The sequence below is a fragment of the Hevea brasiliensis genome, chromosome 12 (genome assembly GCF_030052815.1).
Source record: "Hevea brasiliensis isolate MT/VB/25A 57/8 chromosome 12, ASM3005281v1, whole genome shotgun sequence".
NCBI classification, from domain to species: Eukaryota; Viridiplantae; Streptophyta; class Magnoliopsida; order Malpighiales; family Euphorbiaceae; genus Hevea; species Hevea brasiliensis.
In genome coordinates, this window is record NC_079504.1 from 20000065 (window position 1) to 20015792 (window position 15728).

Consider the following 15728-nt stretch of genomic DNA (forward strand, 5'->3'; position numbering starts at 1 on the left):
AGATCAGAAGTATATTAAAGTTGTTTCTTTTTGTCACTTTGCTATGATATGAAGATACTAATTTAGTAACAGGTGTGTCGGATACACTGGAAAGCAGAGCTCCTATACACACACATCCCTGGATATGAATATACAAATTAAAATTTCATAATAATTTTTGTTCAAAATTCATTCAAACTATTGTATCCAGGCACATATAAGTGAATCATCAAAGATAAAAATGCAGCCAAAATTTCGAGGTATTGTAGAAGTTTTTGATATACCCACCAAGAAAGCAAATCACGTTTGACACGAAAATTTCGCTACGTGCATGTATAATGCCAAAATTTTGGTGGTTTGATATTCAATGAGCAGCTCGTTCACTTGAATATATGTAATGAATATGCAAATTGAATACTTTGCAAACTAAGATCATAGGTTCAAATCACAAAATGTTGAATTATGTACTTCAGAAAAATGTCAACATGACTCACATCCAAACATAGCCTTACAATTTATAAAGCTAGTTTCGTATCTTATCTATACTTGACGCAACGTGTGGCTAATGCCATTGAAAGCACCACCTAAGAACAAATAACAGAAGACATGGTAAGAATTCAATGATTGTAATATTTATTAGTGACAAAAACAAGGGGAATTGGGGGGTTGACTTACAATCACTTTGGTGCAAGTGTTCACTTTACTCTTTTAGGGTGTGGTTGTTCTTCTTCCTCATAATCAGATTTTCCATCTGCAATGATGGTAATGCAATCCAAGGGGAAGGAGTTTTCCCTGCTTCTCTTCTTGTTGGCGTCGGTTTCCATCACTTGTAGGAACTCGGGCCTGGTTGCTCCATATCGTGATGAGAACTTGCTTTGTTTTATGCTTGCATTGCATTTGTGCAGCACATCTTTGGAATACAATAGTTGGATCCCACACATTTTCACCTTCAACTGAGAATATTTGAATTCTGATTTGAACACAACTGACGCTTCCATGACATTGCAACAACTTTGCATGAGCCTATGATTTAGATTACAAAAATAACTTGGCTTGTAGTAGAAAAGAAACAGGTGGTCTGATTCAAAGACCACCTCAAAAAGGTTGAGTGAAGACAAAAACCTGCCAGACCTTTCATTGTCATATGTTTCTCTCATAGGAATTTTGAAACGGCATTCACATGCAAAGTAGAAACAATCACCTTCCTTGGGAACAACAGGAACCTCAAAATCTAGAACAACACAAAAAGCAAAACCCAAGAACAAAGAATTAAAGCAACATTGAGGGAACAGAACATCCATTGAAGATCCTGGGCTTTGATAGTTGAAGCACTCTGGAATTTCACTTCCGGGTAGACCAACAATTACATGAGCATCTGTCTGTCCGTGTGTTAAAGAGGGATAAAAAATAAAAAATAAAAAAATAAAAAAAAGAAAAGAAATTAAAAGAAATATTTGGTGCAAAAGTAAAATTAGAAAGAGGAAAAAGAGAGGAAAGGAGAGGCTTACATAGCTCGTAATGCTTATTTCTTTCATTCTCAGTAGTGCATCTACCATAATGTCACCACGTGCATTCTGATCCCAATTTACGCTATTACAATAGTTGTACACATTATATGACCCGCTGAGTTCTTCACATTCTGCAATGGGGACAATGTATGATCCTGCAGTGTCCATTAGTGTACAATTTAACGGCAATGCATGGAGTCTCTTGTGGTACATTACAATAGTCGATCTTCTACCATTCAATCTCTTAATGAGGATTTCTATAAGTACAGTGCCATCAAGATATGACAACGTTAAATGGGAAAAATCATGTAGAGGCCGCAATTTTGCAAGTTTTGAGCACCCACTAAGAACAAGTCTGTGAAGGCATTCTGCAGCGTAAATGTCAATGGGGATTTCTACAAGTGCAGTGCCATCAACATATAGCTCTCTTAAAGAGCACAAACCATATAAAGGAGGCAACTTCCCAAGTTTTGAGCACCCACTAAGAATAAGCATTTGAAGGAATTTCATGTCACAAATGCAGCTTGGAAGGTTCTTGAGACTTTCACATCCCTTCATATTCAACACAACAAGAGAAGAAAATGATCTTATTGATGAGGGCAATTCTTCTATTGCAGTCTTGTTTAGCAGTAATACTTTTAAATCTCCTATAATCTCTGGTAACTTGGTGAGATTCGAGCAACCACTGAGATCAAGTGCATCAACATTTTTCAAATGAAAACTACTAGGAAGACTTAAAAGGTTTTCGCAATTCCTCAACTTTAAAATATAAATATCTTCCAGAAATGGAACAGATGAGGGCAGCCCTTCCAATCCACAATCCTCCAGTTCCAACTCTTCTATGCCAATTGGAATCTCAGGAAGCATCTTCAAATTTGAGCAATAAGAGAGTGAAAGCTCTTTAAGAGATTTCAACTGGACAAGGTTTGGAAGACTCCTCAGCTTCTTGCACCCTTGTAGATCAAGACAAACAAGTTTTTGCAGGCATTGAATCGACATAGGAATCTCAAGCAAACTCTCACATCCCTGCAGACTTATCCACTCCAGCTCAGTTGCTGAAGAGAGATTTGGGAGCCTCCTCAGGTGCACGGATTCAGAAAGATTGAGCCGTTTTAATTGTTGAGGACACTGCACGTTGACAACACTAAACATTTTTTTTTTCAAAGAAAACAAAATCGATAAATTCTTGAAAAATAAAACATGTACAGGATTTTGATTTTAGTTAAAGTCATAGTACATTTTTAATATTTCAGTTTGGTCCTAATAATTATTTTCCCTTTTATCCACACCATTTTATAATTATACTACTAATATATGTACTAAATTATTATATGCCACTATAGTCTATTTCAAATCATCCTTTAACACAACAAAAATAATATGAAAATCAAATAACAAGTAATAATGTATATACTATAAAAATCATAATATATATATATATATATATATATATATATATATATATATATATATATATTTATATTTATATTTATATTAATGCATACCTTATGTCTGTTCAAATTTGCTGCCTTGCACGTTGATTTCAACAAGGTTCTCCATTAAAAAATTAGATGGTAAAGATTTGTAAGGGTATTCATCCCAATGAAGTAAACTCAACTTATTGGAGAGATGCAGAAGATGACTTGGTTCACTAGATTCAGATGTAGAGCCTATAATTTTGTTTTCTGACCAATTCTGAGGCCTATAACATTTGAGCAATCTTAAGTTATGCATCTGTGGAAAGGCTACATGACCCAAGTGTATCTTTCCTAATTCAGACATGTCCAAGAAAATGCCTTCAACTTTTTTCATTCCCTGACAATCAAGAGCAAATAATTAATATATGGCAATGAGCAAATTAATGTTATCAAAAAATGATACAATTATCTAAATATTTACTGAAAATAATGTTATAAGATAATTGATATGGGAAAAAATGGATTTGACTCTTTGGTTTTAGACATGTCTTCAATTGCTTTAATTCTACAAAAATAAAGAATACAATGGAATATTAGAACTTATATATTAATAGCTGCATTATAGATATCTTGAGATTTAAACATGCCTTCAATTACTTAATGAAGTTAGATTTTTCTTTTAAATGATATCATCTTGGCTAACATTAAAAAACTTCATGTCTTACCATTTTAGTTGACAACATATGAAAGATGTCTTTGGAATTCCACAATCTTCTACCTTTACGCCGAGCAATGTTTTGACCCATTTCCTGTATCAAATCATGCATCTCTAATATGTCATCCACAATAGTTATGAGGCATTTATCCAGTAGTCGAAGTATTCCCCAGCTAGCAGGAAAACCACAGCCATTTAGTATGTCTTCTACCCAATTTCTTTCATTTCCCTTGAAGAAACATGCAATATCGAGAAATATATCCTTTTCCACTGGATCTAGCTCATCATAACTGATTTTTAAGATTTTTTGAATATTGGAGTCAGGAAATTGATTTAATTTGCTCAATGCACTTTTCCATTCTGCTGGAAACCTTCCACATAGATGGGAACCCAACACATGAAGAGCCAATGGAAGACCTTTGGTATAATCTACCACCCTTTCTGACAACTCCATAAAATCCTTCGGAGGATACTTTTGTTTGAAGGCTTTCAAACTAAATAGTTGACAAGCTTCACTATGCCTTAGTCCCTCAACCTTGTATATTTCATCAACCTTACCATTAAGCACTTCTTTATCTCTACTAGTTATAATGACTCTACTTCCTGGGCCAAACCATCCATGATTTCCAACTAAAGCAGTTAATTGATCTGAATCATTGACATCATCAAGAACAACAACAACCCTCTTTCTTCTGAGCCTCTCCATAGCAAAAGTGGGAATTACATGGAGCATTTCTATGCTTAGATTTTCATCTTGTAAAAGTTCAGAAAAAAGACATTTTCTTAAATGAACCAATTCGTGCTTTTTTGATTTCTCCCTAATATTTCTTAAAAAGCAAAAATCATCAAATTGATCAAATATTTGACAAATAAGAGCTTCAGCAATGGTTGTCTTGCCTATACCACCCATTCCCCAAATTCCAACAAAACGAACATCAACCGCCCCAATGCTTAACAATGATAGAATTTGCTCAATGTGTGAATCAATCCCTACCAAATCAGTGGAAGTGCTAAAGAAGATAGGATACAATTTCTTTGCAATTTGGTTGACAATTCTTTCACTTAATTCTGATTCAAGCCTAAAAAATATATAATGAAAATAAAGAATAATGAGCAAAGATAACTAAAATAAACAAATAATTATAAAATATTTATTTTCACTCCTCAAAAAGAATGGTTTATATTTATTAGGGATATAAAACTATTTTTGAGGTCCTCAAATGCAAGTTTGTGCTTTTAAATTAATTGATTTTTTGATATGACATTTTTCCCTTAGTCATGGACAGGTAGACAAGATCAATGTCAATTACAGCATGAGAATGTATAAACCCATAAAATATCTCATTCATCATCTTTGAAGTAAAAAATATTGCAAACATTTTATAGTTGAAACACTATATAAGGTTATTCTATTAGTAGGTCCCTTTCCTTCTCCTTTATTGGCTTCCTTTGGAAAAAAATCATTTGCAAGAAAAAAATTCAAATGATTCTCCCTTTTGGCATGATTTTTATTTCTTTTAAATAAATTCCTTTTTAAGTTAAAAAAAAAAATTAAATTCTTTCAAGTTTCTTAACTTGAGGATTGAAAAAAAAATTCTAACTGAATTGAATTCTTGCAAAAATCTAGTTTCCAAACAGGCTGATTTTGTTTTGTTCTCAATGTACAGTGGGTGGGAGAATTCTGTAGGAAAATTTTCTTTTCTTAAGATTAATTACTTGATAGAAATGGAAACATCAGCAAGTAAACTAAAAAAGAAATTGTAAACATGTAAAAATAATTATATATATATACGCAAGAATTTAGTGGTATGAGCACGAAATTTGCAAATTAAATTCGTATACTTGGAAACGTGATGTACACAGGCATGCATATATATATATATATATATAGAGAGAGAGAGAGAGAGAGAGAGAGAGAGAGAGACCTATAATTGCTTGAATCCCATCCAGATAGATTGGCTGCTTCAGTCAGAGCAGTGCTCCACCTCTCCACCCTGTCTATGCTCTCCTTGAATTGCTGTTTAACTTTCCCAAATGCTTCTCCAAGTTTTCCAGTTTGCTTTCTAACGTCAGAAGGATCTACATGGTAGAAAACGGGCAAAACCTTTCGCCCCATTGTTTTCATGCATTCCATTATCTTGACGAGTTCGTCCAGGCACCAGTGAGAGGAAGCATAATTTTCCGAGAAAATTATTACATAAATCTTGGATTCTTCAATCGCTTTGAGAAGGGTTTCTTTGATTTCTTCTCCTCTATCAAGACTATTATCATCAATGAATGTTGTGATATGTTTCCGACACAACGCAGCATAAATATGACTGGTAAAATTTGAGCGAGTATCACTGCCTCTAAAACTAAGGAAAACATCATAGGTGATTTTAGAGGGGATGATGGAAGATGAAGTAGAAGCCATTTTGAAAAGTACCAAAGAAATTAATGGACAAAGAGACGATCAGTGTGTAAGACGAGAAATATGAATGCAGATCAGGCAGGTGGAACTCTTCCTTGAGATCAAAATCTGTGCGAGGAGTTCAGAAGATGAACTCTTAACCTTAATCTTGAAAGAAGTTTCTTGGAAAGGTATTGAGCAGGCAGAGGAAGTTGGTGTATTACTCCGTTGTTGTATTGGACTAGCCAGTGAAAAGAATGGAGATCTCAAAAAATCAGTTTTTCAAACTCTAAAATAAATAAATTAAATTTTTTATATTTAAAATAATTGTTTAGAAAAAAACAAAACAAAAAAAGAAACTGTTTTTATTTTCAATTTCAATATCAAACAAACATCATTGGTCAATCAAATTAAATATAATTAATTTGGAGTTTTCTTAATTTTACAATTTTATATGTTAACAGTGAATAATTTGGAAGCCTAGGTGTGGATTGGATTGGATTGGGCTCTGGTTTTTGGAGAGAGTTGTTGGGCTTCGTAGGGAAAGAGGAATAAAGTTATTTTTTGAGATCAAAGGGGAAGTGCGAGGAGCTGGTGGACTTTGTTTGGAGTAAAGCTTATGTTTTTTCGGCTTATGCTTTGAAAGGTAGCTTTTGGGCTTACATCGAGGGGTGGCATTATCCGAAATGATTTGGGTATTTGGGTGTGTGGATTCATGTTGAATTTAGGCATTTACTCTATTACGATGGCTGAGGCTTCGGCTCTGCTGGAAGGTCTGGTGATTGCTTGGGACAAGGGTAATCGAAAGATCATTGTGGAATGTGATAATAAGAGTGTGGTTCATTTTGCGCTGGGTTTGAGGGAACCTCCTGGGCATGTGAAAACTCTGATAGGAAGGATTAAAGGCTTATCAAGGCGGGATTGGGAGGTTAAGGTTATGCATATGCTAACAGGGCGTTGCCCTTTTTGTGGGAAGCATGTTTTGCAGGGACCTACACCATAGATGTTGGGAAGGCTTTTGCGTGAATAGGTTGGTACGGCTTATGCCCGTATTCGTTCTTTGTAGTGTAGCGTATTATCCTCTTTTCTTGCCAAAAAAACAAAAAGTGAATAATTTAAGGTTGGTGCCTCTGTTTAGCAGAAAAAATTTTTTTTCATATTTTTTAAAGTTTAAAGCACTTGAGAAAATATATAAATGAAAAATATTTTTTAATTAAAGAGAAAACTAAATTATTTAAAAATATATATTTTTAAAATTTTAATAATTTTATTAAAATATAAAAATACATATAATATAAATACATACTATTAATTTAATATTTTCATGAAATAAACAAAGGCTTAAATCTCTAAAATTTAACAAAATATACAATCTCCCTCCTCTTTTAAGAGTTGTTGATTGAATCTTTAATGATCAATTCCATTAACGAAACAGTGACTAAATTAAGCTCAATTAGTCATTGATCAATAAGGAAGAGTCAAGTCAAATACTAAATATCATTTGAAATTCTCAAATTGCTATTAATATGCCCATATAAAGAGACGCTCATATCTAACGACTGATAGTCCAGTTACCAGGGAAGCAAGTAGCTTTGTGGAGAATAGAAGACAGATCTACTTCAGCTCGAGAGGTAATCAATGAACCACTTCGTGGAGGCTGAATTTCTCTATTACTTACAGCTTTCTACACTTATTTCAATTATATTTTTTTTTTATTTGCTAATTTTATATGAAAGGTTATTGATAAATACATGCAGCAGGCGTCGCTTGGTGTTCCTTGTTGAAAACAAGCTGATGATCATTTCAGTAAAGGAAGTATATCAATAGGCATTGACAAGGCTGAAAACTATTGCAGTGAAGTAAAAGAAAACCCATAATTAATGACCTCAACAAAAGTGCTTACAGGATTTGACGCAGTAAAATGTATGTGTACCTCCCATTTCAAATGTTAACTTGAAATAAACCTTCATATTACATGGTACTTGGAAGAAATTATCTTCTCCATGCAGACTCTTACATAGTTTTTCTTTTTTCCACTTTTGTAACCTAAAACTTCCAGGAGGAGAAAAGATATAGTATAATCTTAGCAAAACAAAGGATGATGCTGTGCTTAAACAAATCAAGGGGCAAGCCTAAGTGGGTCACGAGGGAAAAGCGATGTTTTGCGAATGTTATTCAGACCACAGAATAACATTACCACACGCTCTAACCCCACTCCGAACCCGCCATGTGGAGGTGCACCATACCTGTAAACAGAGCAACCATAGGATTATTTTGTTTGTGTATAGAAAAATTCTTTTCCCGTGCCATACACCCAAAAACATAGAAGAAAGCTAAAGCACAACAACAGCATGAATAATGGAGATGTAATGCATAGCCCAAGAGCTGATATCACTAGATCAAGAATTCTTAGCATTCATCAGGTACCAAGATGGTAGGTAATTCAAAATCAAACCTCACCATTTCATGATACACACTCTTGTTTCAGATTCACTCCGTATTTAAGTCGCTCAATTTTTTTTTTAGCCATTCAATTCATCATACAATTTGATTTCATCATTTTTTTCCCCTTGTTAAAAACATCATTTTTTCCCCGTTGTTAACAAAAATTAACCAAACATATTGAGTTAACAGCACCATCAGTGCTTGTCATGTCATTTCTGAAATGGCTTATAACAGCACCATCATAACATACAATCATAAATCCAAGCAAGCAACTTCTGCTAGATGTCATGGAATTGTTACAAGATTGCTACCTGGAGGTCCATATTGGCCTTCTCCACATTCGAGCTTATGTATATTTTTATATTCCTATCAAGGGAGTGTGATTTGCCAGTGCCACAATGAAGTGTGTTGGGTGAAAATAAAATCAACGACATACAGAAGCAAGTTAGTGCAACATGATGCAAAATGAGTATGAGCTAGGAACTGGATGAACTTTAGCATGCATGTTATGCTTTATGATCAATTCAAAAAAGTATCAAGCAGATAAGCACCACTGTAAACATAGTACTGGGGGATTACTAGCTTATACTTCTAATTCCATTGAAATAATGACATTAGAATTACTTGGTTTTAGTGAATTTCAAATTTCATGAAGTCAAATTAGATTTTTGCAAGCCAAAGATTTTTTTGAAGTTTATGGACAAACAAAAACAAAATTAATCTAACGAAGTCCATTTGGTAGTTTAGCCACTGGAATACTAATGTGGACATCAAGCCCCCTTATTTTTTCTAAAACTTATGCTGAAAAATAATTCCAATTGGACATGCATAAAGAACTAATTGAACCAAATGACAAATCCATCCAACCAATAACAGCTGCAATACACATGAATCTCTATGCCCGTAATTTCTCTTCCCAGTTCCCATATCAGCATGTATTTCAAAGAAAAGAGAGCCCAGACATCCATGTCAGCTTTCTGACAATATTGAGTGGCTAAAAGCACTTTATTAGAAAAATGGTATTAGTTTAATGCACTTAATTACCAAAGATTTAAAGCTTAAGCAATAAATAAAAATTAAAGCATTTCTATTCTTTTTGTCACTTATAAATTTTAAAATCATTTTTATATCACCTATATCTGTGAACAGCCCACTGACCAATCAAACTTTTCAAAGATTTAATATTGTGGAAACAAACTGATTGATAGGCCTATCATCTAACAAGATGACACAAGCAGCACAACAGATCTGAGGTAATTGAGGGAAAAATATGGAAAAAAAGAGTACCTGAAAGAATCAATGTACGTTGTTATTGTATTGACATCAATGCCACATGCCTTTGCACGTTCTTCCAGCAACTCAGGTACATGGACACGTTGAGCTCCGGAAATTATTTCCTCACCTGAAGGTTGATGAACAAATGAATACAATCCAGTCAAACAACTAATAAGACGTATCATTATCTGCTTTCCAAGCATATTAATTACTCGCATGCAAATACAAAATCAAGTATCAGAACTGAAAAACACAAGTATGCATCACCAATAGATCACTCCATTAACATAGCATGTAATTATGTGTATGTGAAAAGGTCTTGCAAAATAAAACGTACATTTATATTTTGATTTAGGAAAAGTACAAAAAAAGTAGCTTGTAGTTTGGGCCATTTTCAAAAGGATCATGTACTTTCAGTTTTGACAAGCTAATGTCCTGCGGTTAAGTCCGTTAGCTAAGAATGTCCAAACACTCTAACACCATTAATAGCTGGTGACATGGCAAGCAGAAAAATAATTCCATGTCAGTAGTCATTAATGGTGTTAGGATATTTGTACCTTCTTCACTAATGGACTTAACCATAGGATACCATTTTGTCAAATCAAAACTACAGGACCCTACTTGAAAATAGCCCAAACCACATAGTACTTTTTTGTATTTTGCCCATTTATTTACACGTCCCAAGATACCAGATGCAGGACAAAAACTACAAATGCAAATGGAGCAGTGGCACTGAAAAAGACCTTTCTCCCCTACCTCGAATAAAGACATCAAACGAATTACTATATTTTGCATCATCATAGCATGGCATGGTGTAGAATGGCCTAACAGCCAAAGGATAGCGATGAAGAATGTAGAATTCAGTCCCATACCTGTAATCAGAAGCAAATATTTGTTCACTCATTAGCACTAAAAAAAACAGAGAACAATATTTAGGGCAGTTTGCCACTATGAAAAATCACAAAACATTGGATTACTTCTCTAAAACTAGCTGGCCTAATTTTTTCTCTGACTCTGTATTCAAGTCCCCATAAGGATCGACTTCCACTCCTGCTTCCTGTAAAAACAAGTCACGGCTATAAAACTTGAATTTTCCAATCAGCAGCAAGTCATATATATGCAGTGGTGCTCTAAGAAAGTATAAGCACCATATGCTTTTAAACATCAACTATTTTACATCGTCACGTGTTTTTCTTCTAGTCAGTGCACTATTACTACCAAAATAAATTTCAAAACACAAGTCAAGGTACTCCAAAAAACAAAGAACAAAGACGGACAATATCCCTTATCTCTTAGTATCCACACAATGGAAAATTAATTGCAGGTAAAGCATCTCAAATCCATCTGACTATAGAAGACTAACTACATTTGTTGCATGAACTTATCCCACCAAACTGATCATCACAGCCAAACTTAATGTTCAATTGGCATTTAGCGCATAAAGATGGGTTAATAAATTTCTACATTAACTGACACTACACACATAAAAATCACCAAAAGAAAGTACAGACTACAGAGTATAGAGTAAGGAAGCAAAAATGTCCAATAAGGTAAATGATAGATGTGTTGAAAATACGAAAATTTTAATCACAGCCAATAAATAATTATATGACAATTCACAAATGTCAAAAACCCTACAAGAATAAAAACTTTCAAATCTAAAGAACTCAAAATGATGTACATCTCACAAGTGAATCTGAGGAACTAGATAATGTAAATATTCATGCCGAAATAGCCAAATAGGTGATGAAAATATTCAAATCAGATAGTTATGCAGCATATTTTTTCCAGAATCAGAGTGGTAAGAACTAAGAAGACATGCCAGCTATTACTTCCCACATTCCTTTCTCTTGAGAAATCAATTCTTTTCTCCAGCATTCTAACACTTGTTAAACATCTACCATCTTAATACATTTTGTTTATTATAATGGTGATATGATATATTATTTAAAAATATTAGCTCACCAATAACACAAGTAAATACACCCATGGATACATGGATAAGTTATAACTCCAGATACAGTTACCTTGAGCATTTGAACCCCTTCTTCAAATCTTAGCCGTAGAGTCTTTCGCAGGTACTGCATATTGAGAAAATTGCAACAATCAGATTTATGGTGAAGGATTTTAAACCTATGTGAAGTCAATGTTCAAAAATTGCATCAATTAATTTTTTCCAAAGGGAGATCTAAACTGATATGCAACTGTATGAGTTAATGCTCATAAATTGCATTTGTTTACACTGCTCAAAAATACTACAATTAACAAACAAATACTCTGGAGAAAGCCATGATGGTAGTTTTGAAAGTTGGTACAAATGATGACCTTCAGAGGTTCAAAAGGATATTGCCTCCGAACAGCATCAAGTTCCTTCTTGCACTTCTCATTCAAATGGTCAAACATTGTGACAAATAATCGATCAACAATATCCATTACCTGCAAAAGGGGACCCAAAAAAAAAAAAAGAAAAGAAAAGAAGAAGAAGAACCCCTCAATTTTACGGAAAAACATTCAGTTCAAAAGCTCATGACAAGCAAACAAAACAACCAAATCCTACCTCAGAATAGTGTTTTTTAATCTCCATTTCAACATCAAGACCAACAAATTCGCATAGATGCCTATGAGTGTAAGAGTCCTCTGCTCTGAAAACAGGACCAACCTCAAAAACACGCTCTTTATCACCGCAAATGGCCATTTGCTTGTGAAGCTGAGGTGACTGTGCCAAGCATGCAGGTTGCCCTTTGTAGTCCAGCTTAAATACAGCAGAACCACCTTCACTGGTTCCTGCTATTAATTTTGGAGTGTGGATTTCTTCAAAGCCTTCTGATTGTAAAAACTTCCTAAATATCTGCACATTGACACAACACATTTCAGATCGATGTTTTGTGAGAATAAATGCCAAAAATTGACAACAAATCCACAAAAATGCATTTTCATGAGAGAGAGAGTTTTGGAAGGTTATATAGAGTTAATACATCACCGACAACTAGATTACATAAATTTTGGGACAAAATATCAGCTCTCTTACATAACTGCCAAACCATTTTTTTTTTAACAGAAACTAAATTTGATGACCTAATTTTAAATAAAACAACAAAAAAAGCTCCAACAGAGTAAGATGCACATAAAAGATAACAATATCTTCATTTTTCTATTGTTCAGAGAAAAAATATATATATAAAGAGCTACACGACAAGCAGAATCCCGTATTCAACCATTTGACTGATATCAATTAAAAAGATGATTATATGCACTAAGGTAATTGCTAACTCATGATTTGTGTATTTACAAATAACAAAAAGCAAAGTACAAATTGGTATCAAGAAATCAGGATCTTGAATAAAGGACCCTTATGTGACATAATCACCCACACAGCATTTAGATGTTTATTCAACTTCAGTTTATCTTAAAGGCAACCAAATTTAGAAACCTATTTTGCAACACCAACCAATTCATTTTCCAAGTTTCCAGTCGACCAACGGAAAGAATGAAATGATTAAACCTTTAAGTTATTAAATGATGAAAAATTATAGCAGGCAATTACTGTGAAAGGATGGTTATGGCTAGCTGAAGCAAAACTGCTGTTGATTGTTCAAAACATCCAGCCTCGCCAGCTTCTGTTATTACTAAAAACCAGTTATTTTTCTTAGGTTTTGAACCGTTTTAAGAAAACAAACAGCTTTAAACAGGCCTAAGAAAGATAATACAACTCCAAGGGTTCTCTTAGTCTCTCTTTCTAGTGTAACCAACAACAAATTCTGCATGGAATAATTCAAAAGCATACTCATATATTTCCAGGAAAAAAGTTTTTAATCCAAAATTATCTAACTTATAAATCAAATATGCAATGGTAAGTGTGGGCAACATTAGCATCAAAAGAGAAAAAAACTAGATAGAGAGTGAGAAGAAAGAAAGAAAGAAGAATCTCACACTGCCAACTTCATGCTGAATATGGAAAATTCCTTGGTTAGCAGGTGTTCGCATGTCCAGAACTCTATAATTCAGACGTGTATCCTGGTTAACACGAACAAGTTGTTCTCCAGCCTGTAGTATTAAAATAAACCCATTAATATATATACAACATACCCTCTAGGCCATTCAAATTTTAAATCAAGTTGTAGGAGTTGGCATTTTTCTCTATGTGACTCTGTCTAACAATGTAAAGAGTGAAATCAAAAATATTTTTCTCATTTTTATTTAAGAATAAACAGAGAGATGAAAGCAGCAATGCAATCTGCACCTGCAAAGCTTCCTCAATTTCTTTCTCACTTCTAGCTGCATCCTCAATATTAATGGGTAGAGTTGGCATAGCTTTGCTAATACAATGGAGTTTCCTGACTTGGACTTCAACCTGTAAGAAACAAAATAACAGTTCCCACAAACGCATCAACATTCCAGAAGCAATTCGCAAGATAATGAATATCAGTAACTAATGATAAGTTTAAGGCCTCCCAGAATTTAATCCAGCTAAAAGGCTTTCTTTTATAGCATTTTACAGACTCTAGTACTCCCTTTTTCTTTCCTTCAAAAATCTTTACAGTATGCTTGAATAAATTCAGCCTCCAATGTCTATAACTAACTAATCTCTCTAGGCCTACAATTTTTTTTTTTTAATTATTGGCTCACAAAATAGCATGCATGAACAACCACCAATGCACTCATCTGTAAATACATAAACTTCCGAAACAAACAAAAACACAAGTATTTCATTCAGAAAATTGTTCAATTAAAATTGGTTATGAAACTCAATTATATGAATAACTAAAAACCAAGGTTTGGGGGGTGTGGGTTTAAGAGCGAGGGAGAGAGGGGGGAGGGAGGGAGAGGAGGGAAGAGCACGAGAAAAGCCAGAAAAGAAACCTGCTGTGTAGTGCCTTTGATAGGCACAGAAGGGACAGAAACCAAGCCTTGAACATCGATAATGGACTCACGGCTCAGCCCGGCTACAAACTTCACCATTTGCCGGCTAACCAAGTCAGGCTGAACAGTAACCACGCACTGCACAGTGAATCCTTTCTGTCTAACCACCACAAATGCCATATTCTTACCCACTGCACGAGTCGTCTGCGCCCGGCCCCTTATTAACACCTTATTATCCTTCAACCCCTCGCTTAAGTCCCCAACTCTAGTCCACTCGCTAAGATCCGTCTCCTCCTTCGATTGTAGCTCATACAGCGGCACATTACCATAATTGACAGCCAATGGATCTTCCTCCTCCCCAATGGCGAGCGATGCGGCGGCGGAGGCTAACGCAGCTTCCTGGCGGCGGCGTAACTTCTCTTGTTTAGCAGCCTCCTTCTTGGCCGCTTTCTTACTGACGGATTTGGATGATTCTTCGTCTACTTGCTCCATCGGAAAGGTAGCGTTGTTTGGTTTCGGTGGAATAGATACTGCGTGTGAGAAGGAAATGTGTGAGAAGGAAATGAGTCAATAAAGAAATTTCAGAGAAACCCTACTCTACTTAATCAGCCTTTTAATAAGTCTATGGGCGCCTGGCAACTCCGTTCATTTCATTCGGTTTTTTAACCAGTGAAATGAAAATAAAATTTTAAATGGATATATATATATATATATTATTTGCAAATGATTTCTTTAAACATGTTTTTTTTAATGAATACATTTTCTATTTAATATTAAATATGTAATTTTATTTTTAATTTAACTATTTTTTTAATCAAAATTTGTAAGTAGTGTGAATTTATCTGTAAATTATATTAATTTGTACATAATTTGTTACAAATATAATTATTTATAGCTTATGTATAATTTTGAAATTTTTAAATAAATTGAAATTTATAAATTGTTAGTATAAAATTAATTGTAAATTTTATTTTATGTAATTGGATTAAGTATAATGTATTGTATTTGTAAAGAAAATTTTGTTTATATTATTAAATGAATTGATAGGAAGAGAAAATAATTTTATAAATTTAATTATAAAATCATAAATTGAATAACGAATTTTAATAATTTATCTTTTAATCAAACTTTGATAAATT

General features: G+C 34.0%; 2 protein-coding genes across 9 annotated transcripts; both read right to left on the reverse strand.

The window, feature by feature from the left end:
• Positions 1-368: 368 nt before the first annotated feature.
• On the reverse strand, positions 369-6275 carry LOC110662912 (disease resistance protein RPV1). 8 transcript variants are annotated; one of them, XR_009142024.1, is made up of 5 exons: positions 5546-6275; positions 3631-4699; positions 1111-2615; positions 655-964; positions 369-563 (listed from the first exon to the last, which is right to left on the reverse strand). XR_009142024.1 is itself a non-coding variant. In XM_058131244.1 (5 exons), exons 1-4 carry the CDS (start codon positions 6031-6033, stop codon positions 675-677), a joined length of 3390 nt encoding a protein of 1129 aa, XP_057987227.1. In that variant the 5' UTR covers positions 6034-6275; the 3' UTR covers positions 369-563; positions 655-674. The 8 variants fall into 8 exon arrangements, 6 of the variants coding, with proteins under 6 accessions (XP_057987227.1, XP_057987231.1, XP_057987228.1 ...); XR_009142023.1 differs by having other exon boundaries at positions 1102-2615; XM_058131244.1 differs by having other exon boundaries at positions 655-1002.
• Positions 6276-7864: 1589 nt separating this feature from the next.
• On the reverse strand, positions 7865-15230 carry LOC110642260 (aspartate--tRNA ligase 2, cytoplasmic-like). Its single transcript, XM_058131250.1, has 10 exons — positions 14590-15230; positions 13970-14080; positions 13660-13773; positions 12287-12577; positions 12055-12165; positions 11757-11810; positions 10707-10786; positions 10486-10601; positions 9742-9856; positions 7865-8255 (listed from the first exon to the last, which is right to left on the reverse strand). The coding sequence occupies exons 1-10, from the start codon at positions 15079-15081 to the stop codon at positions 8129-8131; spliced, it is 1611 nt and encodes a 536-aa protein (XP_057987233.1). The 5' UTR covers positions 15082-15230; the 3' UTR covers positions 7865-8128.
• Positions 15231-15728: the final 498 nt, after the last annotated feature.